The sequence below is a fragment of the Elgaria multicarinata genome, chromosome 2 (genome assembly GCF_023053635.1).
Source record: "Elgaria multicarinata webbii isolate HBS135686 ecotype San Diego chromosome 2, rElgMul1.1.pri, whole genome shotgun sequence".
In the NCBI taxonomy this organism is placed as follows: Eukaryota; Metazoa; Chordata; class Lepidosauria; order Squamata; family Anguidae; genus Elgaria; species Elgaria multicarinata.
The window spans coordinates 142,104,351-142,130,262 of NC_086172.1; the positions used below are offsets into that span (position 1 = coordinate 142,104,351).

A 25,912-nucleotide genomic window follows, 5' to 3' on the forward strand; every position below is an offset into this window, starting at 1 on the left:
TTATTTTCTGCTTCTCAAGTTTTCTGCTGCATTATATTTTATTGTTATAGTTATTGAATTTTAAACTGGTTGTATTTTTAAGTTGTAGACTACCCTGATGTCTCTTTTCTTATAGGGCAGACAGGACATGCTGTAAATAAAATTAAATATACCATACCCCCTAATTAAACAGAAAATAGTTTGTTGTCACTCACAGCTGATGGTACTTACAAGCTATTTCCATGTGAATACGCATGGTTTCTAAGGGCTACATCCTTCATACCTGAACACGAGCCGTGTTTCAAAGTCTGGAAAGTTAGGGGAACAAAGAGAAATGAGCAGATGAAAATTGCATGAGGAGTATATGGAACAGCTTTAAACATTTAAAAACAAATGGAAGATAACTCTTTCCACAATCACCACTTGGGAGATCTGGAGAAAAAGCTTCTCTCCAGCCACCTTTATTCTTTCTTTCACCTCTATTTCCTTCCTCCTACTCACCACAAAACAAATGGCAAAACACAGACCTTTCTTGATAATTGAGCATATTACTCATTTCACAGCTACTCCTATACACAACTTTCACATTCTTTAAGTCATGACCACCGGCCAGAGGGATACAGTATATGCTTATATTGCATCAGGTTTTTGTTTTTCTTCTCCACTTCCCCCTTCTTCCCCCATCCCTACTGAAATCCATTCCATATTGTCTACTTTCTATAAATGTAGGAGTTGGCCATTGTTCTGTCCTTTGTGTCAATATTAAAATCCCCTTGTTCTGTGTTTAGTTTGAATAATTACCAAACAAATTGCAATTAGAACTCCAGAACATGACCTCATGCTGATTCCTTCCTTCCTTTCCTCCTGTATTTAATACATTTCAGATACTGAAAATACCAAATCTCTGTCCTTTTTTATTTTGATACTTATCAGTAATGGAAACATTCCAAAACAATCAGCCAAATACCTATGCTTTGTTCATTTATTGCCTTCTCTGAAGATAAATTGACTGTACTCAACTCTCTTCAGCATTTTTCTTCACCTAGATATTATTGCCTTGTGCAGCCACCCCAAGGTGACTGTTATCACTTAATTAAATCCTTGCACGCTGGGAAGAAAAAACAACATTGTTCGTTTATAACCCCAAGGAGCTTTCTTTTGAGAAAAAAAAAAGGCAGCAAGCTTTCCCCCTGTTTTATTAACTTATTCCTGGCTACAAGAAGACATACTTTGTTGATGAGCAAAAGGTTGTATTAGCTTTTTATATTCCAGGTAAACTTGTCTATTCCCCGAGAAAGAAGTGTGGGCATTGCTACAAAGAGAGAGAAAAAGAAACTCTCCAAACCCTGCAATTCTGGTAAAGGTCTCTGTAAACATCAAGCTAGGAAAGGGGAACAGGGGAGTAGTAGGCAGGAAATGAGAAAATAAAATGCAAACATAAAATTGGAACAAGGCAAAAAGTGAGATGACGCAGATCTATACTGGGAAAACCTATTGCAGGTCTCAGGGAAAATTGGCATTACGAACCGCTCTTTGGTAGAAGGAAGATATATCAGAGCTCTTTATGTTACTGTCCAGGGCAGCCTCTTTTTATTAACCTCTTGGTTAATGTGCTCTTTCTGTCCATCGATTTCAGAGTGAAAAAGACGGAGCTCTTGCTTTTACCTTTGTGTTTCACCTCTACAGTGTTCAGTTTGGGACTGAAGACAGTAAAGGGAAAGAACTGGAGGTGAAGCATTCATTGGCGGCAAGACCTGTGATCTGCTTTTATATTGTTTTAAGCACAGCACTTGATATTAGTAAGTTCACTCAAAGCCGCCTGTTTCCAGCATAGGTACAGTGATTTGGTTGCCTTTTAGCTCATTTCTACTCCATTAAACCAAGGCCTAGAAAATCGGTTCATCCATTCTAAAAGTTTGGCTCAAGCAACCATATGTATTTGTTCACAGTGCTGTATCATTTTGCCACATGCTGTGTTCAGCCACAGTGTAAATGCTATTTAAGATTATAATACTTGCCAGACCAGTTTTTGTTGGGACATTATCCGCGTAGAGAGAGGAGTTTGTGTGTATCTATTAGATAATGAATGTTTTGAAGCACTCTTCATTTTATGAATATTATATTTAATAGCTCATATATAATGCTGTACAAGGAAGTATTGCTTTCCTGGAAAGTCAGATTCTAATGCCCATACCTTTCATTGAGCATCTATTACCAAATGCATACATATTGACAGGGGATTACAACAATTCCTGAAATCTCAGCTGCTCCAAAAAGTGCCATGTCGATTGTGGGAATAGCTGCAGTTCAAAGGGATTGCTGCTACACTATAGTACAGGGCTGGGGAACCTGTGCCCGAGGGGTGCACGCAGGCCTCAGACAAATTTCATGCTGTCCTCAGCATTATCCGGTTCTCTGGATGCTGTAGGCCCACCTTGTGTTGCTGGAGCTGTTGTTTAATGATGGGATTTCATGGTAAGGTATCATTGGGAGAAAGGTGTAAATTGATACTGTATGGTTTGGTTACCTAATGAACTTAGCCTGACAGTTACAAAATGGAACAATTGATGTAGCTGTCCAGCTTGGACACAAGAACAGGAGAAGTGGTTGTATCAGAAAGAATTTATGATTGATTGATTGATTGATTGATTGATTAACTGATTACAGGAGGAGAGTGAGGCTCTTAATGAAGTACCATGGCAGCATAGCTGTTTTTAATAGTTCCATATTTTCAGAACTGCCTCTTAGAACATTTGTGAGGTGCCATCTCTCTTTTATTCAAATCCCTCTGCAAAACTCACCTTTTCTGTAAATCCTTTGGCTCAACCCCCTCATTCCTGTACTGTACTGCAGGGGTCCCCAACCTTTTTTGACCCGTGAGCGCATTTGGGAATTTGAGAAACTGCTGGGGGCACCCCCACAAAATGGCTCCCATGGAGGATGTAGCTAGTCATATAATGCTTGCTGTGAGGGCCTGGGGAGTCAAAAGACAAGTAGTTCACCCAAGGTTTTTAAGGATTGCAAACTCCATCTAATGGGGGTGGGGCCATGAGAAGACCAGGCTCTGCCAGCTTTCTGAGCCCTCAATTGACTCTAATCCTTTGCTGCAGTAACATCTTTCTCAAGCTCCATTAATGTAGCCATCTGTGCTTCTGATTGCCTGAAATGGCCAGGAATAAACCAGTAGTTAACTGGCTTTCCTTAACCTGATTTGTTGACTCACTGTGAACTGACTGACTTCAGCCTGAGTTCTTTACTTGACCTGGCTGACTTCACTGTCTGACTTTGGAAAATCAGGGCTTTAAAATCATGCGGAGAGCTTCTATGGATACAGGGGACTCTCTGCTCCACACAGTCACCCTCTACGTGATACCAGGGGCGGGGGGGGGGGGGCAGAGCTATCACACTTGCTCCCACTACCCTTCCTCCCATGTAGAATCTACACACTTCAGAATGCCTGAATAGGGTCAGCATGTTGCACCCTGCTGTTGACACTTATGTAATATGCCCTCTAGTCTCAACTATTGTTCTGTGAGTTGAGAGTGTGTAACATGTTCAGAGTGTGCCCATCTCATCTGTGATGTTTTACTGCATGTAGCTATGTTGTTAGGTGTAATATGAAAGTTTGTTAAGGTTTGCAGAGTTTAAAGAAAGTACTCACTGTGTGTTTGTAGCAGAATGGTAAGTATGAAGCCATAGAGGGGGGAGTGAGTGCTGGATGGAAGGAGAGTGCTGATTGGATGTTTGTGTGGAGCGTCTGGATTGGCTGTGAGAAGGGGAGGAGTCGGAGGACTGTGTGATATATATGCTGCTGCTGAGGAGAGAAGGTACTGTATGTAGAGGAATGCTTTGAGATGAGAGTAAATGAGAGATAGGAAGGGTCTGCGTGTTTGTTGTTTCGGTGGATTAGAGTGTGGGAGAGAGAATAGTGTAGTTTAGAAGGGGTAGAGTAGGTAGGAGAACCTTAAGTTATATTGTGAAACATAGAAGAGAAATTACCATTGGAAACTGTTATGCTTGTATACTGAGAGAAACCATTAAGCTTTCAAATCTGCATTTATGTCTTATTAAATTACATTCATTTACACCTGGTGTGGTCATTGGAGTACCTGGGGAGGGTACAGGTCGATCTATGGTGGCAGCGGAAGGGAGAAATTTGGGGCAAGGGGGCAGATCTGTATAGCTGTGGGACCTAAGCAGAAGTAGGCATGCCACAGGGACAGCTTTAGCATCCCAAAACTCTGATGAATGCACCCAAGCTGGGTCCTTTGGGTTCGAGAACAAAGAAGAGTGATTCAGAGTAAACCAAGTGAAGGGTGGGTGTCACATCATCCATGTTCCCATCATAACATTTCCATTCCTGACCCTGGTGCTTTGGTGTAGCTTGTTGATGCTACATATTGCGATGTGTGAGCTGTGATCCCCTGCTTCATTTTAAGTACTCCAGTGTTGTGCTATGATTGGCTGCTGGTCTACTTGGGATCTATCTTCCATGTAGATCTAACTAGTTCAGGAGGGGATTGTTCTTTGTGCTGACTAATGATTACTGTAGGGGCATTTGATTCATGACACCTTCGCCCTCCTGTATTTAGCACTGCATCGATACCTGCTGAAATTCCCTTTTCTATGCAACTATTAAAGATACAGGAGCCCTGTCCTCCTTTTCATATGGTCACCCTACCAAAATAGCATTTGGGTTTTTTTTGCAGCCACATCACTCTGTTGGCACATATTCATCTTGTGATCTACAACAATTCCAAGATCCTTCTTGCTTGTAGTATTACTGAGCCAAGTTTTCCCCATCTTGTAACTGTGCATTTGGTTTCTTTTTCCTAGGTGTAGAACTTGTCATTTATCCTTATTAAATGTCATTCTGTTGTTTTCTATACAAAGAATGCAGCAGCGACCTCACAGCTATCATGGAGCTTTCCCACTAAGCTGCAAGTTTAAAAATTTGGGGATTTATCCCAACTCTTGCCAGAGCGAGGTGAATGCTGCACATCCGCTGTCTAACCTCGCTCTGGCAGCGTGGCAAAGGTGGGCCCTGATTGAGTGCCATCCACCCAGACAGAGGCCAAGGGGTGGGCCCCGGGAGCCGAATGGCCAGCAGAAACCCTGCGCTTTCTCTGTGTTGGGATTAGCCGCTGGTGCCTCCTCTGTTCCTCACCCCTGTGTTCCATTTTCACTCATTTCTTTAAAACAATACCAATCGCATTTTATCTAAGAGAATTGCAAGTACTAAGACAATCTGAACAAAATTATAACCAAATTCAGCACTATTCTTTTTTTCTTTACTTTTACAGATTTCTGAGTTTTGTAAGATCCTAGACTAGTATTATTGGACTAGTATTATTGGACTGGTGCAGCTAAGGCTGCAATCTTGGGCACATTTTCTTAGGAGTAAGTCCGATGAATTTGGTAGGACATCCTTTGAGTCAACATACATAGGATGAGCCAAGTGGCTGCACCAGTGCAAGGTGTGATTGCAGTGGGGCACAGCTACTTAGGAGTTAACTGTTTCCCACCCAGCAAATGTAACTGGAATATGGGATTGTTCTGCACACACACACACACACACACACAATGTGGGGTTGAGTCTGGGATCTGCCCTATTCACAGAAAGTGTGTTTAGCCGTTTAATTTATTTATTTATTAAAACATTTGTATCCCGCCCTATATCACTAGGATCTCAGGGTGGCGTACAGATAAAATTATACAATATAAAACAGTAAATATACACAGCTAAAAACAGATTAAAACATTAATCAAGCTAAAACCAGTATAGAATTTAAAAGCAGTAAAACAAAACAGTTAAAACAATGTGCAAGCTTGGTGAATTTAACCATCAAAGGCTTTGTTAAAAAGCAATGTTTTTACTTGGCACTGGAATAAAGTCAGCTTTGGCGCCAGTTGGGCCTCCAAAGGGAAGTCATTCCACAGTCGGTGTGTGTGTGTCCGCCCTTCAACCACTAGCACTACAGCTCAGCAAGAGCTGCCTGGAAGAGCTGCTGTGTGCAGGAGGTGGTGGGAAAGTGCCTTTCTGCCGGCCACGCATGCCTAAATCTGGATCTAACCCACAGTGTTCAAGAAATGTCTTCTGAAGTTTTGTACTGTTACTAAATAGAACATTATAGTGTAAATGCAAACATATTTATATGTTGAGCAAACATTGTTTTTGCTCCTCTAGTAAATGTGCAGCTTCATCCTAAGCACGTTTTCTTGGAAGCAAATTCCACTGGGTTTAGTGGGACTTAACGCTGAAGTAAGTGCACATGGGATTGCTACCTAGTTTGTATAAAAAGGATATGAACCTTTTTTTTTCCACCCAAAAGAGAGTCCTGCTTTGCTACAAGTTAATGTGTTTGTATTTATGCAACCACGGTGGAGGCAAGTAAAATCCATACTTATCTTTACCTACAGAGACATTAAATAGCTCAGGAGGAAGGGTGGGGGAAGCACCATTTCCCTGCAGCCTAAAGTGGGATTAGGAGCCCTTGTTGACAGCGGAGCTCCATATTGTCTTCTCACCTGGTTTTATAGTCCAGCTGTGAAACAGAAGTGGAAGGTCAGCACAACAGCAGTGCACTGTAGTGGTAAACTGAGCTGTTGTTGTGAAAGCATTCAGTACCAAGCTTCAGATTTCATCAGAATAATTGATTTTCACAAGAACAGGCATTTCTGCTTTTGTGGAATACAGTGAAGCAATGCAGACTCAATACTAAAATACAGCTAAAAGCCTTGTTTGTGTTATTTGGTTTTTAATGGAAATGAGGCTGGTGTGCAGTGCAGAGAGAGAAGAGAAGGAGACATTGCTGAATGAGAGGGAGGGAAGAAAGTAAATGTTCTGTCATAAATAGAGGAAAGAGGAGTGAAGGCGAAACGAGCTTTGTGGAGGGTAAAAGAGAGAATTGAAGAATTAGTAAAAGTGGCATGAGACTGAGGGTTGCTGTCTTTGCCCCGCAGTGGCTGTGAATCAGCACTGCGTTGGTTATATGATGCAGCAACCGATTCGCTGCCCCTGTGGGGCAAAGAGATGAAGATTTACTGCAGAAAAGTCAGGGACTTTTCCTGCCGGAGTGAAGTCTGCACAGCTCTTTTGCCATTTGTCCTTGCTCCAGCGCCATGCTGGGGGCATTCTCAAGCAGAAGGTGACCTCCCATTGATTGCCGGAAGCTGGGCAAGAGGGGGGATGTAGGCCCAGCAAGCCAAGTGGCTGCTTACCCAATGCCATCCCATAGCAGCCAAAGCATAGTTTTTCCCCCTAAAAGCAGGGGCAACCTGGCACTTGTAGTTAAACAGTGTTAGATAGGCTTCTCGGAAAATGCGTATAAGAGCACTAATAAAGTAAGTTGATCTGAACTGGCTCTAGTTTGTGCTTATTCCTTCCAACACTAAATGCTATGTTGCCACGCTTTCTCTATATAAGGCAACTCTGTTGTAAGTCACACCAGCATTTCCAACATATTTAAGCCTAAGCGATTTCAATTATAATACAATCTTAGGCCTTAGCTAGACCTAAGGTTTATCCTGGGATTGTCCCGGGGTCATCCCTGTTCATGTAAATGACACACAGGATATCCTGGGAGCAGGCAGGGATGACCCCGGGATGATCCCTGGATAAACCTTAGGTCTAGCTAAGGCCAGAGTTACCTCCAACAAATTTAGAGGCCCCTCATAATGTGAGGCCCTAAGCCATGGCTTACTTGGCTTGTCCCTATATCTGGCAGTGGAATCTGTCTGGGTTTCTTAGAGCCTATAGAGGTGTTCAAAAGAAGCATGTGACACAGCCTTCCTGGCACTGTGGCACTTTAGAATTGCAATGTGGGGATGCGGTGCCATTGCCATGTCCCATGCCTGTGAAAAAGTAGGAAGAAGAGTCCTGGCCTAGCTCCTCTCACTGATGTGTCAAGAGTGCAAAGCATGTTATAATTGCCTGTGTACCCATCTGTAGGTTCAGCTTTTGTAAAGTACATTCCAGTCCATGTTGTACAGAGTTGTCCTATATGTTCCATGTATTTGTATTTTGCAAGATATGAGACTGCATGCAGGTATCCTGTAAATTATAAGAAAGAAATGAAGCTGCAGGAAAGGCCTAGCCTGAGATGACCCTGTAGGTGATCGCTGCAGAATAGTTCTCATTCTGAATATTTGTCATTCATTTTGCGCCAAGTGCCTTGTGATCTTTGTCTGATCTCTCTGGTACTAAAACTGTAGAAACCAGTTCAATCATACATGTTCAGCTTGAACAGGCATCCTCTGAAAGGTCAGTGCTTTAAAACCAACTCCCACAACAGGAAATTTTAATTGCATGTGGCAGGCATTTCTTCCTCCCTCACAAAGTCTCCCCCAGTATACAAATGCTGTCTTTGAGTTTTAATTTATTCCTTTTTTTTAGTTCACCTTGGAAGTTTGTGCCACATTAAGTATTAAAACAGGCTCTATATGAGTCCCTAATATTACGATGCTTAAGCAGATTAAAGCACATTAAAATTGGTACTGCTGATCTTCTTAGAATAAATATATATGTTATGATATACTTTGCACAAAATGCAAGTGACTAATATTTTGAAATTCTTGAAAAGACAAGAAATGCAAATGCATTTATTATATCAAACGTGATTTGGGGAGTATAAAAATCATGCAGTTCAACGGAGTTATTTCTCCTGTTATAGCATATCTACTCTTCTATTCAGCATATCAACTTAGCGAAGGCTGTTTGCTTAGATACCCTCCTTACACTCTTTGGAATTTAAAACCATCCAAGAGCTTCAAGCCACAGCAGGTCATCAGACTATTAAAACCTTAATCCTAGTGAAGCCTAACATATAAATTAAAATAACCTATCCCTCTGGTTGACTTTCACTGTGCCAGCATTGCATGAAACATCAAACCACTTCCAACCAGTAGTTTTATCCACACCGTCGACTGCAAATCTTCCTCTGCTTAGCTACTGTTGCAAGGCCAGGAATATGCTAAGCAATTCACATCCACGTTGGTGACACAATTAGCGGAATGGTGCGTGGTGGGGGTGGAGTTGGAGGGTGGAATGATTAGCAAGCCTTGTTCATTGTACATGTATACAGTGAGTGGATAAAAAGAACGTAAACTCTTATATGAGAATGAGTTATGGAAAAACGGGTTTCAAAGTTATTGCCATGTATTTTTTTTCCCTTCGAGGCAACTTTTGTTTCAAAATGAAGGACCTAAAGCCGAAGCATTTTGCCAGGCAGCACTGTTGCTGCATTTGACACTCATTTGACTTCAAATGACATATCAAGCTTTTCTGGGTAACAGCTTATGTTCACCATATTACTGGAGTTCTAGGTCCTGTTCTAAATCAGTCACCTTGGACTGAAACCACTTACCTCCTTGGGGTTTAAAAAAGTATACTTACTGTACATTTTGATTTGCCTTTAAATTTCACCTGAACCTCAGCAGCGTAAGAGGCACTTATAAAAAGACAGCACTTAGATCAGGGGTGCCCAACTGTTGGGGCGCCCCGTAGGCCATGTGTGGTCATGGCTGTGTGTGTGTGTGTGTGTGTGTGAGGGTCATATACAATTGCGCGCACACACACACACACACACACACATATGTGCACAGACAAACTCTTACACACACTAACACTCTCTCTCACACACACACACATACACAGCCCACAGGGCATGGATGGGAAAGTTTAAACCTCCCCTCTCTGCTTGCTTTTTTTATTTTTATTTTTATTTATTTTTTCTACAATACTTAAACATACACATTTACATTTTCACATAAAAACAACAACAACAACATACTACATAATGTTGAAATGTTGAATACATAGTATCTTATCTTAATAACATAATCAAAATTAACATACAAGTGCACCCCCCACCTCGGGATCTCATTCCTGATTCCAGAATCTCATACTTCCTTCTGCTGGTGGTTTCCCACTTCCTTTAGAAAACACAAATATTAGGAACTGTTTCCAAATTCCTTCAAAATCATTTGATTTAGCTATACCTCTTCTCCATTTAATATTACTTGTCAATTTATCATTAATAGCTATATCCCATACTTCTTTATACCATTCTTCAATACAATATTCCCCTTGAATCTTCCAGTTCCTAGCTACAATCAATCTTGCTGCAATCAACAAATTCGTTATCAGTTCCTTAATTTCCTTTTTACATTTAAAATCTTCTTCAAATAGTGACAGCAATGCAACTTTTGGTGTTCGTTCTATCTTCATTTCCACAATTTCTTCAATCTCCAAAAACACCATCTTCCACAATTTCTGAACATAGTTACATTCCCACCACATATGCAAATACGTTCCTTTAACCCCACAACCTCTCCAACAATTTTCTGATTGCTGATTGTTTATCTTATTCAATCTAACCGGAGTTAGGTACCACCTCCATACAATTTTAAAATAATTCTCTTTTATTCTTACTGACATATTTCTCAACGCTCTTTGTTTCCATAATCCCTCCCAACTGCCTCTCTGCTTGCTAAGATTTAAGGATTCCTGGCGCATGAATGAGGTGACGTCATCTCCCTTTCCCCAACTATCTCATTGGAGATTACTGTTCCTCCACCACTGCTAGTAGCGGGAGAACAGTTATCTCAGAATTGCTGGTGGTGGTGGGCGTCGTTGGGAGACGCTTTCACCTCTTACGCCCACCTACCCCTAATCTCCACTAAAATAGCTGTTTTCCCACCTCTGCTGGCAGCAGGAAACAGCAGTCTCAGAAGCAAGATCAGGAAAGGGAAGGGAGAGTCTTTCACCTGATCCACCCTGCAACTGCTCTCTTCCAAACCACTGCTACTAGCAACAGACAATCAGCAATCTTAGAAACTATATCGGTGTGTGTGTGTGTGTCCCCCTGAGGTGGGGGGTGGGATTCAGTTGCAGTGGGAGTGTCATGGCACCCTGGGGACTGCATCTCATGGGGGGGGGGCATCTGTTGCCAAAGGTCATGGGTTGTGCATCCCTCATTTGCATAGACTGTAGGAAGTAGATAGGCTGTAAAATTTACAAGATACTGAACTACAGCACAACATTTCTGTTTATGTGTATGAAAAAAATCATCATTTATTTGCCTTAGGATGGGAAGCCCATTATCACACCGGCATCCTCCCATTTGCTTCACTGAATCAGCCACAGTTGGAACTTTTCCTTGGCCTAAGGCAGTTTTCACAGAGAAATTTCCCTTTACTTTATATCAAGCCTAACCACATAGTATTCCTGTAGGTCAGTTGACTACATGCCTGCTGGCTTCACAACTAAAACCAGAACTTGCCATTCTGTGATGCTCCAAAGCATACAATGTATTGACTTTCCAATTATCAACTTAGAGAGCAATCCTAGACAGCATCTGGGGGACTGGAGGATAGTTCAGATTCCTGGATCCAAGGTCAGAGTCACCACTCCGACCTTGGATCTAGGAATCCAACCTCCCCACCTCCTCCCCCTTGCAGCGGAGAGAACCACAGTGGCTGCATCTATGAGCTCACAAACCTGAACTCAAGAGAGGAGAGAAAGGGGCAGTTCTGTGGGCAGGGAAGGGAAGAGACCAGGGCGATCAGCTCCCAAACATTCCTCCGGCTGCCCCAGCCTCCTTGCCTCCCACTCCCCAATGCCTCAGCTCGATACGTGACATTGCTCGTCTAACTAAAATGCAGATTGCCTCTACGTTCCTCCTGCTGTGCATAGGATGGACGTCAAGTTCAGAGGCTGCTGGGGATCTGGATAGGATCACACTCATAAGTAGCTAAGATATGTATCCAGCTACCCATACCTTGGAATCCTTTCAGTCCTTTTTCATATGCTTTCCCTTCTATATGAAGCCGTTGGGTGAGGTCATTAGGGGTTTTGGAGTCAGGTGTCATCAGTGCTTCTCCTTGTCTGTAGAGCCAGCCGGCACGGTGAAGGTGCATGATCAGTGCCTGGAGGCTGTAATGGGCTGGATGAGGTCTAATAAACTGAAACTCAATCCTGGTAAGATGGAAGCTCTGTGGATTGGTGATTTCCAAGTTCAGGAATTGGGTAAACGATCTGTTCTGGATGGGGTTCCACTCCCTCTGAGGGAGCAGGTGTGTAGCTTGGGAGTACTCCTAAATCAATCTTTGTCACTGGAGGCCCAGATGGACTCTGTGGCCCGGAGTACTTGGGGTCAGCTTTGGCTGATCCGCCAGCTACAACCTTTCCTGGACAGGGACAACCTAGCCACAGTAGTCCATGTGCTGGTAACTTCCCGATTAGACTACTGCAATGCACTACTGCAATAGACTACTGCAATGTGGGGCTCCCCTTGAAGATGACTTGGAAGTTGCAACTAGTGCAAAATGCAAAAGCTGGACTGCTCACTGGAACAACCTATGAAGACCATATAACATCTGTCTTAAAAGAAATTGCATTGGCTGCCTATATACTTCCAGTCGGAATTCAAGGTATTGGCAAAGACATTTAAAGCCCTGAATGGTTTGGGATCTCAGTATTTGAGGGAGCGCCTCTCCCGATATATGCCTGCCTGAGATTTGAGAACTGTTGGAGGAGCCGTCCTCTGTGTCCCAACTGTGAGGCACACATTATGGTGGGATGTGGGAGAGGGCTTTCTCTGTGATGGCACTACTCTCCCCTTGGGGGCCTGACTGGCGCCAATGCTGGCTTCATTTTGGTGCCAAGTTAAAACATGACTTTTTATTAAAGCCTTTGAATGCTAATATTCTCCAAGGTTGTGCATTGTTTAAATTGTTTTAATAGTTCTTATTGCTTTTAAACTTCTGTACTAGTTTTGGTTTGCTAATGATTTAATACATTATTAGCTGTGTATATTTATTGTTTTACCTTGTTCTGATTTTATCTGTACTCTGCCCTGAGATCCCAATGATATAGGATGGGATACAAATGTTTTAATAAATAAATACAAATAAATAATAAATATTATTTAAATTTTTAACATACTTCTGTCTTTTTCCATTTATTGTATTTGCTCAAATCATTCTGACATCTGTTCCTTAAGTTCAGCTTCTGCTGTTGTTTCATTTTCCCATTGTTGTAGATCCTGATTCTTTTAAATCCTGTGTATGCAACATATTCCACTCTTTGTTATTTCCAGAATGCTTCTAACAATGCAGAGCAAACACAGATTCCTGACCATTTTGAATTGTTCCCTATTTCACTGATGACATTTATGGGTTTTCCAAACTACCTAGGTTATCTGAAGCTGAAATGCACCCTATATCATTTTGTATTTACATAGCAGGCCCAGGTCACTGTTACCATGTTTTCTACAATAATTAGCAATGCTGAGCTCCATTTATTGGAGAAATTGTGGGTTGCTACAGTGACATTTTAACAGTGATAAAACAGTAGGTGGGCCCTAAAGCTTCAGAGCTAATTCTCGCTCAGGTACTTTTATGATGTTGTTGCATATTGAGAAAAAAGTTTGAGGTCTTTCTAATTCAGTGGGATGTCATTGGAAAAAAGCAATTATTAAACAACTGTTAACAGTGATGTATCTTTACTAGATAGCTATTTGATGCAGATTCTTTGTAGCACACCTCTTTGTTTTGTTTATTTATTGAAAATATTTTTAGACCACCCTTCATCTTCACGGATACTAGTGTAGTATACAATGCGGAGAAATTAAAATTCATTACACCCAGATAAAAAATAAAATAAGACAAACCTTCATGATAAAATAGTTTAACATAACCAGACTTTGAATTGCTGTGTGGGGGGAAAAAGTTTTGACCTGATCCCCAAAATACTGTGACATCAGTGCCAGTCATGTTTCTATGGGGAGGATATTCCACAGTCAGGGCTGTCACCACAGATAATGCTTTCTCCCTTGTTCCACATAACATCCTTCCCCTAACGAAGATACATGGAGAAGTGCCTCCACTGAAGCTCTTAAGATTTGAAATTCTAATTATAATTAACATTGTAATTTGTCAACTTCATTACAACAAGAGACAATGGGTGTTGTCCAGTTAACCTCTCCTGCCAAGGGAATGGCTACCAGAACCTGACTTCCCAAAGCTGTAGCACAAGTCTCAGTAAAACCTTTTATTGCAGCAATTCCGTTAAATAGCTATAACCCATTACAGTCCAACCAAAGATCCACAGGTAACAGATGACAACGTAGTCCCTTGTCCGGAATCGGTTTCTGAGCAGCACAACAACAGCCCCAATCAGCCCTGGGTTCAGCACCCAGAATAATTCTAAACAAGTTTACAGTTTCAGTGAAACCAGGAAGCTTTTCAGGTTACCAAGACATTGGTTCCACCGAAGTCTAGTACCCATTGCTCTGGTTCAAATACTTGGACAGTGGCCGCTATCGATCACTATTGGATATTTGATCCTGTCAGGAAAACTTAGCTCTCACTGGACACCTCTGTACTGCCCTCTTTAGTTGATTATGCACCTTAGGGTAGCCCTCTGAGACCTCCTCTCCTGCTGTTTCCTCCTGCTGTTCCCATGGAAGACGGTCCTGGTTGAGAAGCAGGGGCCTCTGTCTCCCAGCTGTGGAAAATAGGCCGTATCAGCATCCTCAGTCTCACCCTCTCCCAGCTTGTAAGAACTGGTAGAACTGAATTCTCAGGCGTCTGGCTTCCTATGGCTGAGCTTAACTTGTAGCTTCCCCCTCTGACTCAGGGCTCATTTACACCAAGCAGGATATTCCACTATGAAAGTGGTATGAAAGCAGCATAGAAAAGGCAGGAACCACAGTACTGTTTTATAGCAGTATTTAAGTGCACTGACAACTGTTGGGGCCCATGGCACATCTACACCAAGCGGGATATAACACTATGAAGGTGGTATGAAAGTGGTATGTGGTATGTGTCAATGGGCCCCAACAGGAGCATGGGCTCATAATGGTTTTTATGAGAAGAATGGGAAAGGACTCCCCTGCAGCTCCCTATGCACTTACAAAATATGCTCCGGAGTGTAAGGGAACCCTCCAGACTAGATTGGGGAGCTCTGGGAAGAGTAAAGGAAAGTCCCATTGCACATGCAGAAATCTGCAAGTTGGAATTTCCACCATCTTGTTTAAGTGAATGCTATTCACATCCAGTATGCCCTCTCTTTAGTAGCAGTAAAATACTTCAGCTGTTATTGAAAGCTACATGTCTAAATGGTGACAGACATTGTGCTCAAATTAATGCTTAGCTCCTGTTATAATATAATTATATCTTAACTGTAGAAAATTCTAATTAAGATGATCTGTTTGCAAAGCAAAAGTTTAGTATATCAGTGAATCTATTTATCAGGGGAGGGGGGGGAGAAATTTCCCCACTGATCAGAGCCTAAATTATAAGGAAAACATCACAGATGCATGCTGCAATGGATAAAGAACACATGCACGCATTTAAATCATGTATATCTTTCTTTTAACTGATGTAATTGTGAAATATGTTCTTTTTGCATTCATAATTAGGGGGTGGAACAGATGGTGAAGGCTTAGTTTAAAATAATCTGTCATTAAAATAGCCTAGCCTACTGGTAATTCTTCATTCTAACTGGAGTTTAGGTCAGAGTAACAGGATTTTCTGTAGTGTTGGCATATAGAGGAAGGAATTAGGGACTTCATCGATGGTGTGTGACATATGAGAATGTTCCCTAGAAGAACACTCTGGTAAAATTTCAAGGTATGCTTTCCCTCTGTAATGTGAATATATATCAAACATAGCAAAGACAAAGTCCCCTTGGCAAATTGACCTTTCAACACAGTATGTTTAAAATATGGAGGCCCTGATACAGAGATCCACATACACTGCAATGGGCTTGTGTGCACACTGCTACCCCATTGACTTAAGAGTTGGTGCTTTCAGCCTTTACACTGATCACTTGCTGGGAAAAAAGGCTGCCAGGATGTGCCTGGAATTAGACCTCTTCTCCCCACCTTACCACAACCAGGAGATAGGCAGCAGGATGGCAAAATCAAAATGCTCAGTAGCTACAGGGAGTGAAAAAAAGAAAGAGACAAAGCATGCAATTTTGTCACCTGAATTAGCGGAGAAGAAAGAGGACAGAATCTCTAGAATCTAGTTCTTCATCTGTGCAATAAAAATAGAAATATATAAATGTTCTCATGAAAGGTGGTGTTTGGGTTTTTCATTCTTCCCACTACCCTAGAATCATAGAATAGTAGAGTTGGAAGGAGCCTATAAGGCCATCGAGTCCAACCCCTGTTTGCATATGATCATTGGACATTATGTACACTTCTAGAAAGTGATGGAGGTAGTCTACTAGCTTCAAGATTAGGGATGGGAGCAAAAATTCATTTGATTCGCATTTTGATACGAACCAAACTAATTCGTACTTTCCTCAATGTAATTATCCTTTGGCTTTTATGCTTCTTTGAATTTTGCAATGTAGTTGTTTAATTAAAAATGCATAGAAAAATATGTACATTAGGGAAAAGGCATACAAAAAGACATATATTAGAGGAAAGTGCTTTCAGAAATGTGTATGTTAGAGGAAATTGCATACAAAAGGGTGTATGAATTTTCATGCAGGCTTATTCACAGACTGATATGGAAATGAGATGGAATAGACTCATGTTTGAAAAAAATGTGAACATCGTAGCATGAAATACATGGATTCATCCATTCCTACTCAAAATGTTGGGGGGAAATTCTATGGGATTTGACCTGGCTACTCATAAGCCTCTAAACTCAGAGGCTTACAAGTATCCTATGCACTTAAACTAGACAGGCATTTTTGCCCCTCTAGGAGAGGCTGTGGGGAGGGGGAGGGGGAGGGAGGGATGCTGGCATGGCCATAGGATTTCTTGGCTGTCTTGGTCTCTTCCCCTCCCTGCCCCGGGAATGCCTCCTTCCACCCCCCTGTCCACACTCCATTTTGCAAGTGTGGAGAGGTAGCTGAAACCACCTACAAGGAGGAGGGGCAGGGAGCAGACTTCCCTGGCTCCCAACTCGGAGTCCTGACTACAAGTTTGGAACCAGGAAACTGAACAATCCTATGTCCCCCACAAATGTTGTCTAGGGAACATAGGATTGCTCTGTAAGAGTCCTTTTCCTTGACAGTGTAATATGTTAACAATGCAAACCTATGGATGCTAGTAAGTCTTCCCCCCCCCCCCAATGGAGTCTATTCCCAGGTAAATGTGTATAGGATTTGCAGTTTAAATATCAAAGGGGAGTGTAGGTGCGAAACTTGGTTGGTAGCTTATCTGTGTATTAGTCACCTTTCCACAAGTGTTCAAGGTGACATGAAAGACGGGAGGGGAGGGGAGAAAAATCAGGCAATACCCAAACAAAATAAATGAACCACCAGAATCTCTGTTATAGAGCTACAACCACAATCAATAGTGCTTTACACATCTGCCTTGCACATTATTGTAATTCACATAACATAAATTATAATTACCAACATCATTATTTAGATATGCCACAGCTCCTCTTTACATCTGAAAATAATTTGCCTCCTGTCGACCATATAGACTTACCAAGATCTGACAAGGAAAATCTCCCATCATTGCTGTCTGACTTGCTTAGAGCTGTTTTCAGGCATAAGAAAACTGTCTCTGTTAATCAGATACTTGTGTGCCTTTAAAGCGTTTGTTTTAGTGTTTCCTCTAAGATTTTCTTCTCAAACCGCTTTGGAAAAAAAAATATATAGATTTCATCATGGTATTATGATAAATCTTCTTGAGGAGGGGCAGGCATTAACATTTGTGTCGGTACTTTTTCATCTTAATCCAACCTTGTTTAATAATCAGAAAATTCTACATAGTGGGTAAGAAGATGTAATTAACTCTTTGACCCCAGAATCTTAATTGGCGCCTGTTGAAAACAGTGGGGCAGTTTGAAAAAAAAAGTAGCCTGTGGTGATTGAAACAGCATAATACATAATGGTTTTCTCAAATCAAAATAAGAAAGTGCTGGGGAAACTCAGCTTTAATCACATTTTTGTACATAGCCAGTAGGTGGAAAGGATCACTAAATAGACCTCTCCGCACCCCCCATGGACCCTTTAGATCAGTCAGGTTCAAACTTTGCCAATATCTAGCCTACACTGGCAGTTTTCAGAAGTCTGCACTGGAGAGTAGAGCCCCACACCTTTGTAGCAAAGGATGCTGTTTAACATTGTAGATGACTAAACTGTAATTTACATCTTGATGAGACTGGCTCATAATAATATGGCACCATGTAAATCCTTAGCGCTACTCACAGTTTCTGTTGCTACTAAAGGTGGAAATGATCGTACAACAAATTGTACAACATTGAAAAAACACAGACCCAACAACTGGTTGTTTTTTTACTTGATCAGCCTTCAGTATAAACACGAATGGGTTTATATGTATAAAAACCTAAATCAAACATTTCAGTGCCCAATACATAATGCCCAGTTGAAGTACCCTAAACAGCTATATATTTTTCCCCTGAGGAAGGCATAATTGAAACATGTTGGGCATGGGATATCTTTGATCAAAACGTTTACCCATCTCAGCATCATTTTGAGGCCTAGCTATGTACAATGGGGTGCATGTAGGCCTCCTCTTTGCAAATGCCAGTGATGTCCAACAAGAGTTCTGGAGCCCCTTCTTCCAGCCATGCCGTGGTGCGAGAGCAGACAGTGGGACTCCAGCCAGTGGGACTCCCCAAAGCACACACCGGAGGAGGCAGGCAGCGGTGGCAGGCCCTTCTAGCAGGGGCTGGGGGGAGCAACACAATTCACCACTCCTCCCATTCCATCACTACTTCAAATTCATTGATTTCCCACCTTTCCCCCAATACTGGGACTCAAGGCGGCCTTACAAATTAAAACATGTATAGTTAAAACAGATAGAAATATACAAAAAAATAAAATATAATTAAACATACTACAATATTAAAACATTTAAAATACAAATATATTTTTAAAAAAACATCCAATTTATACATAACACATAAAAAGAGGTCCAGCCTGCTCCCCAAAGGCCTGCTGAAATAAAAAAGTTTTAGCCTGCCTCCGGAAACACACCAGGGAGGGAGCCAGTCTGGCTTCCCTGGGAAGGGAGTTCCAGAGCACCGGGGCAGTCACCGAGAAGGCCCTCTTCTGGATTCCCACCAGGCGTGCCTGTGATGGTGGTGGGAGCGAGCGAAGGGCCTCACATGAGGATCTCTGGGCATGAGCAGGCTTGTAAGGTGACCTCACCCTACTTCATGGGAAGACTGGCCCTGCTTCATGCCCTATGTCTCACTCTTTCAGTTCAAGACTTCTATCATTTTCTGGTACTTGAGAGCATATCACATAAGACACCACATTGCTAAGCCATCAAATTAGGCACCCTTCCTGTTTTACGGCTCCTGTTTTCCAGTAGAAAGTTAAGACTCTGGAATGAAGAACAGGTTTGTGACATCTGGGATTCTATTCCCCTTACTTAAGCATTCTGAAAAAGTGATAGTGCATTTCTTTCCATCCACAATTTGTGTGGTTCAACTTCTTCATGAAACCAATGAGATTAGCTAAATAAGGAGGCATAGTGTGGTATCCAATTCAGTACTAGAGCTAAAGCAAATTATGTTGCAATAATGTAAGCAACTAGTGCAACAGGTTTCCCAGGAAACCCATTGTGACAGCAAATGCTATTGGTGTTGCACTAGAGGTCACTTACACTAGTGCAACATAATTTAAATTACACTAGTGCAACATAATTTAACCTGCAGAACATGTTACCCATTAGAAGTCAATATTTGGGCCTTAACTACAAAATTTTATAATTGCTACTTACATTGTAGAACTTTACAATTCAGTTGGCAATGCCATACAATTCAGGGGGAGCAAGTACCCCACAAGTGGTCTTTGCATCATCACCACTTATTCAGCATCTTCAGGCCACCTCATGAACTTGTCTGAGACTTTGGCCAACACCAACTACACTATATTGTCTTCCTTCCCTTACAGTAGGGAAGGTATGGAACCTGTCTTCAGGAAGAGAATTTTAAGGAGTTGGAATCGTGTCTATATGTATACCTTCCCTCCTCTTTCCCTAATTTTAAGGCGGCTACACAAATAGCCAAAGGATGTACAGATTTCATATTGATAGCTCCTTGGAGATCTGTTTAGTTGATACTTACTTAGCTCCTATCCTTAGCAAGAAAAGGTGTGTATCCCTGCTACTGACAAATCTTCCACCATAATATCCAGAATAAACTTGAGGCATTTATCTGAAGATAAAGCATGTGGGAAGGTCTTCTTCTGTGCAAGGAAAACCTCTTCCAAAATATTTTATAACTGGACTTAGTTTTTATAACTGGACTCCCTTTGTTCATTTTGTACATCTAGTGCATCACCATAGTTTTGATCCCTATTTGAACTCAATATAATCTACTCCTTTGCTTGTGGATTCACATACTGGCAATTTTTACCATGCTCATAGTGGCAATTTTTGCCTCATGTTGAGTATCATCCCTATTTTTTCTCATTATCTGGTGAAATCCTAATTTAATGTCCTTCACACCATATTTTACTTACAAAGCCAAAACTTAACTATTAATGCATTCTGGAACTATCATTGTGGACTCCTGGAAAGTGTTGCTGTTGTTGCATTACCCTATTTCCTGCACAGCAAGGGAAGAAAGAAGATCCATAAGAACATAAGAGGAACCATGCTGGATTAGATCAAGAGTCCATCTAGTTCAGCACTCTGTTCACACAGTGGTCAACCAGCTGTTGACCAGGAGCCCACAGCAGGACATGGGTGCAACATCACCCCTCCCCATGTTCCCTAGCAACTGGTGCATATAGGCTTACTATTCCGATACTGGAGGCAGTAACCCTGTATACAGCAGCCTATATACAACCATGAACAGCAGGTGTCTTGGGTTTTGACAGTGCAGAATATTTGTGATTGAGAACTGCAGTTGGTGTCCATCAAGAGCTGCTCTTCAAGGTTCTTTTATTTCAGTCCTAGTTGGACAGGAACAGTACAGACTAATAGTTAATATATTCTACACAACAACGGTGTTTGGTGGATTTCTCTCTAAATCAAAAATGCTTTGAGTATGTTCTTGTTTAGGTCACATTTAAAGTTCGTCACTTGAAATTGTTCACCAGTAATTGATGTCAGCATTCAAGGTTCCTGTGCTAATAATGTGAAAAGAAATTATGATAATTTTCAAGATAAACTACTTGCGTGTTATAAATATTTTTGTTTGACTAAAGTCTATGCAGATTTACATTTTTATTAATTCATAAATATAAATTGAAGATCCTTTCTTTAATGGGCTAACTTTAGTGTTTGTTTTCCAATAAGTGGCTCATTCTTGGAGGGAACACGGATATTTTTTTTAAAGTAATATTTCTACCTCCTACATAAAACAACAGTGAATACCTCCCCAAAACAACTTCTTTCCGTGCGTATTTTGGAAAATAATCAAGAAGCAAAGGAATTAAAACACTACCTTACCACCACCCACAAACAAACACATACACCTCCTCATGATTGGAATAGAGTAAGATTACTGAAAACATTGCTTTCTCTAAGTATATACCAAATCCGTTCCAATATTATAATCACAGCTAGAACTGATCTAATAATGAGAGGTGGAATAAAATGACATTGTTTGCAATACAGGTATATCTGTTATAAATTTTAAATTTTGGATATCTAATATTTAGTTTCAGCTGGATTTCTGTGAACCCTATTAGTTTGTGGTCTTCGTGACTAAAGCTTATGGATGGAAAAGTTCTGATGCAAATACAGAGCTCTCTGCACAGAAACTGTTTGATTCCTTTCAGTGGTAGAAGTATTCCTTTACATGTAAGGATCTGCTCCTCCAAAGAAATCACATATGAGAAACTTATGGGCTGCAGGCCCATCCTGCTGCTCTCCCCAACCCCCGAATTCCCCCCATGCTGCCCTACAACCACCATTGAGCTTGGTTTCTCCAGCACAACTGTGCTCCTAATAGGGTTTTCCTATGTGCCTTACCCAATTTAAGTGGGTTAGTCAGCACATGGGGAAACCCTGCACTTTACCCCCTGGGGTTACGTGATCTCAAAAGGTTTAAACCTCTTCACCCCTGAGATGGGGGTGGGGGGAATAGTGTGTGCATGAGTGCATGTCTGTGTATCTGTGTGTGCATCTGTATACATGTGTGCCTGCGCATGAATGGGTATGAACTTCCAACCCCCCACTCATTGATGCAGGCAGGCCTGATTGTCAGCTATGTTTTTAGGTGTTTCATGTTGGAATGTGGGACTCTGGAGCAGTGTGTAAAACTAAGGAGAAAAAAGAATTCACTGAAATGAAATAGATCAATATCTTCAACCTTTTAAAGACCTGGAATCCTCCAGTAATCCCATGCTGCAACATGGGAGCCACTGTTATTTTTTTATCTTATATATCCATTTTCCTCCCCCGGCCTCCTCTCTGTCTTTTGTTCTTTCTCCACACATAACCATTTGGGGGGGGGGAACCTTAAACAAAAAAGTGCACAAAGTGGTGATGGTACTTCTGGTGTGAGTATGACCCATTTGTGAGCAGTGACGAAACAAGCAGCTCAGAAGACTCTGTTGGAAGTGAGCCCATCTAATGTTATCCATCTTTCCTTCAACAACAGCCACTCCTTCTGTTCTCTATACAAATTAACCAGGTAATTGCTACAGAGAGGCCTCACTGCAGGGCATCTTTTAGACCAGAGGTTGGCAACTTGTGACTTTCCAGATGTTATGTACTAGAACTGTAATCATCCCCCACCATTGGCTATGCTGGCCAGGGCTGATGGGAGTTTTAGGCCAAAATATCTGGAGAGGCACAAGTTGACTACTCTTGCTTTAGACCTAGACCCATGCTCCAGTATCATCCTGAATGCCAACTCCCTAGGAAACGGAGTTGTCCAAACTTCTGAATCCTGATTAGGGTTGCTGCTGCATTATATGTGCAGCTGTGTCCCATGGGCCTGAGGCCCAAAGAAGACATTTGTATAAATCTGTATCTAGCAGCTACATCTTCCACTGATTCAGATCTTAAAAGCCTTTCCCCCGCCCCCTGATCCTCATCTAGATTGGAGTGTCTCCACCTACTCTAGAATAAAAGTTGAGGGGGGGAATGTAACTACTAGATACTAAACTAATATCTGTTTTGGACCTGAATCACTGGGAAATGTAGTACCCAGAGCTCCTAATGTCCATAGTAAGGATGGATGGACGGATGGATTTGATTTGTACCCTGCCTTTCTACCAAGACAATGGCCCTCAAGGCAGCTAGGAGCCCTACAGACCCAACAATGTTGGAGTAGCATTCAAGGTCTTAATAGAGGCTCTATCCACCGCAACCCACTGCCCCCACAATTGCTGCTACTGCTGGCTAAATTTGGAGGAAAGTGAAGGATTAACCAGGTAATCGCTACAGAGAGGGGACAATCTTAAAGCTTTGTAGGAGATTTGGGTGTTCAGGCTCCATCATGCCTCTGATAGAGTACATTAAGAGTTCAATGGCCCCCAAATGTTAGAATGAGTTTTGAAATGAATTTTTTTTTCTGATTTATTTTGGAAAATAATTTGTTTAACCAAACCCATTTTTAATCAAGATTGATGTATGGGAGGACTCATCCAAATTGTGGAAGATAAATGAAATAGATAATAAAATGAAGTATATTTCTGATGAAGAGAGAGGTTAGGCTAGGACTGAACCTCAGGGCCAAAGGCCAAGGGCCTTGCAGACCATTCAGAGAGCAGCAGGTGATGGGGGCAGCCGCAAACAGGCCTGGCAGCACAACCTGGGCCAGCGTAGGAATGCCCATTGGGGCTAATGTTGGTTGCGCCACTTGCATCCTTTCTTCTAATTTTTAGAACCATGTCAAAAGGTGTCTGGCCAGCCATGATTCCTGATGGTCATTTTATTATTTCCATTTTCAAACATAGTTTCTCCTTTCATACAACAAAATGGTGCTTATTCCCCAGTAAATAAGAACATAAGAAGAGCCACGCTGGATCAGACCAAGGGTCCATCTAGTCCAGCATTCTGTTCACACAGTGGCCAACCAGCCATCGGCCAGGGACCAACAAGGCAGGACATGGTGCAACAGCACCCTCCCACCCATGTTCCCCAGCAACTAGTACACACAGGCTTACTGCCTCGAATACTGGAGATTGCACACTTTGGCCGTAGCTAGACCTAAGGTTTATCCTAGGATTGTCCTGGGGTCAAACCTGTTCATCTAAGTGCCACACAGGGCATCCAGCGCTCAGGCAGGGACGAACCAGGGATGATCCTGGGATAAACCTTAGGTCTAGCTACACCCTTTGTTTAGCATTGGGGCAGCAGAAGCAAACTCCATTTTATTCCTGTACTTATGAGGGTACTACAATTTAAGGGGATTTAAAAAGTGAAACTGCACATGCTCTGGTGAGGGAGGAAGCAGCAGCCAGGCTCCTCTCCACCATGCCTGGGTCCAGCTCCAGCTGAGAGCCCCCTCCCTCCTGCTACCAACTGTCTCTGCAGAGGCAGGCCACCAGTGAGGGAGGAAGCAGCAGCCAGGCACCTCTCCACCGTGCCTGGGTCCAGCTCCAGCTGAGAGCCCCCTCCCTCCTGCTGTCAACTGTAACTGCTGAACTTTACAACTAAGATTATAGTGCCTGAATTTGCTTTCCTTTCCCCCCTCCTCCTCCTCCCTCCCAATCCCCTTTCCTTTTGTGTCATGTCTTTTAGATTGTAAGCCTGTGGGCAGGGACTGTCAAGAAATACTTTTGTAAGCCGCCGTGAGAGCCTTTTTTGGCTGAATGGCGGCATAAACATCCTTAAATAAAATAAAATAAAAAATTCTTCTTCTTTTTAATCATGGCTGCTGAAGAGTTTAGTTTTATTTTATATATTGTTTCTAGTGTATCATGAATGTAGAAGCAGCTGTAAAGAATGGGATGTGGTGGCAAGGGGAGAAGAGATGTTCATTGTAGTGCTCTTCACAGCTGAATACACATGGCCATCTGAAGCTCCCCCCTCCGCCGGCCACTCCATTGAACCCAGTGTACCACTTGATGAATATTTACCGTCATAAGACAGAAATGTATATTTAATGTACTGTGATGTTTCGGCTAGAAATTAGGCCTTTTTTTCATTACATGTTTCAGGTGGCATTCCCAAATGTGCATAGAACAATATCACATGTTCTTTAACAAATTATTCTGTCAACCATACATAAAGCCTTACACTTCTTAGAATATAATTTAAATGTACACATTGACATTGAAGAGATTAAATTTGCGGGATTTCTGTGGACTCCAGGTGTGAACAGATCTGACAGTAATCTGTTGATTGGTTTTGTTTGTACTCACACAAAAAGTGTGTGGGTGGATTCATGAATGAAGAAGAGGACTGTAATCCCATGTTAATTAGCAAATTACTACCATCCACAGTGGTTCTCTTCTTTTCCATTTTTTTGCAATTATATTGTTTTCATTTCTGTGCGGAACAGAAATAAAGTATTAAGAATGGTAATATATGTTAATTTGAGTTTTTTTTAAAAAAGAATAGATTGTGTGTGTGATGCCTGTGCTTACACTGAAACATGTAACAAACATCATTTTTTTTCTTATTTTGCAGTCACTGGATGGATTTGTATTTGCACTAAACCAAGAGGGAAAATTTTTGTACATTTCGGAAACAGTCTCCATCTATCTTGGCCTATCCCAAGTAAGTAGAAATTTTAATGGTGTGTTTTTCACTTTTGTGCTCATCATTTTGAAAGCAATAATCTGTTTCGTAACATTTTTCAGGTTATTGAATTTGTAATTTAACTTCTATGTCTTATCCACGCTGGAAGATAATTGAAAAGTTTTGAGTCAGTATAGAACATTCAAATGGGGGAGAAGAACTGAGCTTGAAAAACTTTTTTCTCCCACAAAGGATCATTATTAATTTATTGAGAACAAATGAAGTTTCTTTTCTCGGTTGTTTTGAACTTTAAACCTCAGTACCTGGTAGGAAAGGGACAC

The 25,912-nt window shown here is 41.6% G+C and overlaps 1 protein-coding gene across 2 annotated transcripts in view; it reads left to right on the forward strand.

Moving 5' to 3' along the window:
- NPAS3 (neuronal PAS domain protein 3) overlaps nucleotides 1-25,912 on the forward strand; it is an 839,000-nt gene that overhangs the window by 559,997 nt on the left and 253,091 nt on the right. For both annotated transcript variants that reach the window (XM_063117798.1, XM_063117799.1), the window contains exon 7: nucleotides 25,521-25,610. In XM_063117798.1, the coding sequence (XP_062973868.1) occupies nucleotides 25,521-25,610 (90 nt within the window). The remainder of the gene's footprint in view (nucleotides 1-25,520; nucleotides 25,611-25,912) is intronic.